Here is a 3002-nt window from a genome sequence, read left to right on the forward strand (position 1 = left end):
TTATAACATTGTCTCTAATGGATTATTTTTAGTGCAATTGTTGTTATCATTTTTAATAATAATATTATTCAATCCATTAGTGGCCACTGAATATCGGCGACTTCCGGCAACCAGTTTGGTCTCACCGTCGCCGTTCACATAAGTAGTATATTTGGTGGACCATTGAGTGCGATCAGTTGATCCCAAATGAAAGAGGTCACGGAATGTCTCACGAAAGAGTCGACTCATTCCACAATAGATGGCAAAGTTGACCGGATAGGACAGTATGATCACGAAGTTGCTGAACACAATAGTTGTGTTCAATATCTTGTAGCTGACTATCTCTAAGTCCAATGCGTTTTGCATGACATGTAACAGTGTTGTGATGGCCAACGGGATTTCGACCACCAAAAACACGGACACCACTACTATCAACATTATGGTTGTCGAGTTGGAGTCTCGGATCTTTCGGTTATCACTACTGGTTGGCGCACTTTTACCCAATAGTTTGTTGCGATTATTGGCCGCTTTGCGCAATGCTATGAATAGTAGGACATTGAAGACGACGAGTGCAGCGCACGGACCAATGTGTACGAAGATTATACGGAACGTGTAGTACGAGGTATAGTAATAGTCTTCAATGTTCTCCACCCACGGACTCGAACTGATCTGACATCCCGTCACTTCTTTGTCGTCCAGAATAAAGGTCACGGAATTGTATTGTCGATCAAAAAATCTGGTGATTTGATGGAGAAATGCCAACAAATATATGGCACAAATGGCTCGTATGACTCGTGGTGTTGTACACCAGTTACGGGCCGCACAGGGATGACATATATAAATATATCTAAATTATAATAATAGGAAAATAGTTAAGTGAGTTAAGTTAAGTGATTACAGATATCTATTAACTAATATGCTGTATACCTCTGACAGGCTAACAATAAGGTGAACCAAATGGATGCCGTGTGGAAAAACATGGGAATTACTTCTATCATATAATAGTAGGCATAACACGCGTATGTCGGGTACAGTAACTTCCAGTGGTTGCTCAATGTGTACATATAAAAGTACCATGGTGCCGGGAACAGTAGGGTCAATAAGTCTGCCACAGCCATCGATAGTAAAAGAATATTAGTCGGTGTTCTCATGTGACGGCGCGACAACACCAACACTATCAATATGTTGGCCACAATCGTTATGACCAACAGGAACGGCATTATGTAGCCGAACATTACCAGTGCGTACTCCAGTGGCATATCACCCGTTACGTTAAGTAGATTAAATGGCACCTGTATCTACATTTGACATATCATATTTGACATTAGTATAAATAACAATAAATTATACTAATATGTGCTTATATAATATGTATAATTACTTTTTATATACATGTGCATTTTTAGTACTGTGAATATTATTGCATTTTTATAGTGTATATAAATTTATATATTTTATTTTATATATTAAATATTATATAATGTTATTTTTTGAAGCTGACAGTAAAATAATTATTTTAGTGCAATACAATAGTATAAGAAAATAAATTTATTTCAAGCATAAAATTGCAATACTCTTGTAATTATAATCATAAAATGTTTTATACAGTTATTATAATAATTAGGATAATTGTTTTTTGGCTATATTGAACATAAATTATTTTTTTAATAATAAAAATAAAAAATAAGAAACATAATAATAATAATAATAACATCAAATATCGTTAATGTGTTTTATCGAGAAAATGTGTGACAATAGACATAACGGATAATAAAAACAATAAACCATTAAAACATAGAAAAATGATTTATACCTCAATATCGTCTACAATATTGACTGCCGTATGAGAGTCGTTCATATGAGAGGAACCGTATCTAATGATTGTGTCGACAGTTGACTGTATCGTAGTCGTCGTCATATTGTTTAATGTTTTGACATTATAGTAGCGACCATTGTCCACATAAATGGTCTCTTGAGTTGCTTTAACATCCATTATGTCACATATATTCAAAATATTTTATCAATGTCTTGAACGTCGAGTATTTTTTGTGTAGTCGTGTCCACTCTCTTTCTTTCTCTCTCTCTCTTTCTTTCTTTCTCTCTCTCTCTCTCTCTCTCTCTCTCTCTCTTTCTCTCTCTCTCTTTCTCTCTCTCTCTCTCTCTCTCTCTCTCTCTCTCTCTCTCTTTAGCCGATAAGGGAAAACCTTTTTTAAAAGCTTTATTTTCACAGTTTTTTTCTTTCAACAGCAATGTATGTGTTTCTTGTTTCGAAAACAAAACTTTTTGTTTTATGCCAAAAATATATAAAAAATTGTTTGATATCTGTATATAAATACAAAATACAACAAAAATAAAAACATATAGCAATATATTATTACTGATAAAAATGTTAAAAACATTATTATGTGATACTATAGGTTGTGTGGCATTTGGCTTTTGATAAATACAATACTGTATATATAGTGTGTATAGAAAGAGAGCAGAGATTTAATAAGAAACAATAAAAAATGAATATAATTTTCTATATGTATAACATTTTCTGCAAAAAGTGATTTTTAGACTAAAATTAATTCGACTTTTTTTATATGTAATATAAAAATGTAATATAAAATTTTTTCCATACAAACTTGAATTTTAAATCACCTTTTTGATCAAAATAATATTTAAGACTATTAGTATAATATAGAGTGATATATTAAATGGGATAAAAACTTACATAAAAGTATTATGTTATCGCTATTATTATTTGTGAATTTTCTAACAAGTAATTCACATTTGAATTTTATTTTTTATTCTTTAACTGTTATCGAAATGGTTAAAACTGGTTTTTATAACAATAAAGTTATTAAATATTAAGTTAAAAACATATTTTTTATTAATGAAATTATTTTTATGTTAAAAAATGTTATGGTAATAATACAATAGAAATAATATACCGTATTTATTTTGAATAATATATATTTTGCATATTTTATTCTTAAAATGTTTTAATTGATAGCTTAGTATTTTAGAATAATTGTATC

At 30.6% G+C, this 3002-nt stretch overlaps 1 protein-coding gene across 1 annotated transcript; it reads right to left on the reverse strand.

The window, feature by feature from the left end:
- LOC128959776 (sex peptide receptor-like) lies at positions 1-2106 on the reverse strand. The gene is made up of 3 exons (XM_054305793.1): positions 1793-2106; positions 907-1277; positions 1-826 (listed from the first exon to the last, which is right to left on the reverse strand). The coding sequence occupies exons 1-3, from the start codon at positions 1970-1972 to the stop codon at positions 1-3; spliced, it is 1377 nt and encodes a 458-aa protein (XP_054161768.1). The 5' UTR covers positions 1973-2106.
- Between the last annotated feature and the right edge of the window lie 896 nt (positions 2107-3002).

This window comes from Oppia nitens, unplaced genomic scaffold, assembly GCF_028296485.1.
Source record: "Oppia nitens isolate AA-2021 unplaced genomic scaffold, nextdenovo-longstitch-racon4-pilon3 scaffold13_pilon_pilon_pilon, whole genome shotgun sequence".
Taxonomy (NCBI): Eukaryota; Metazoa; Arthropoda; class Arachnida; order Sarcoptiformes; family Oppiidae; genus Oppia; species Oppia nitens.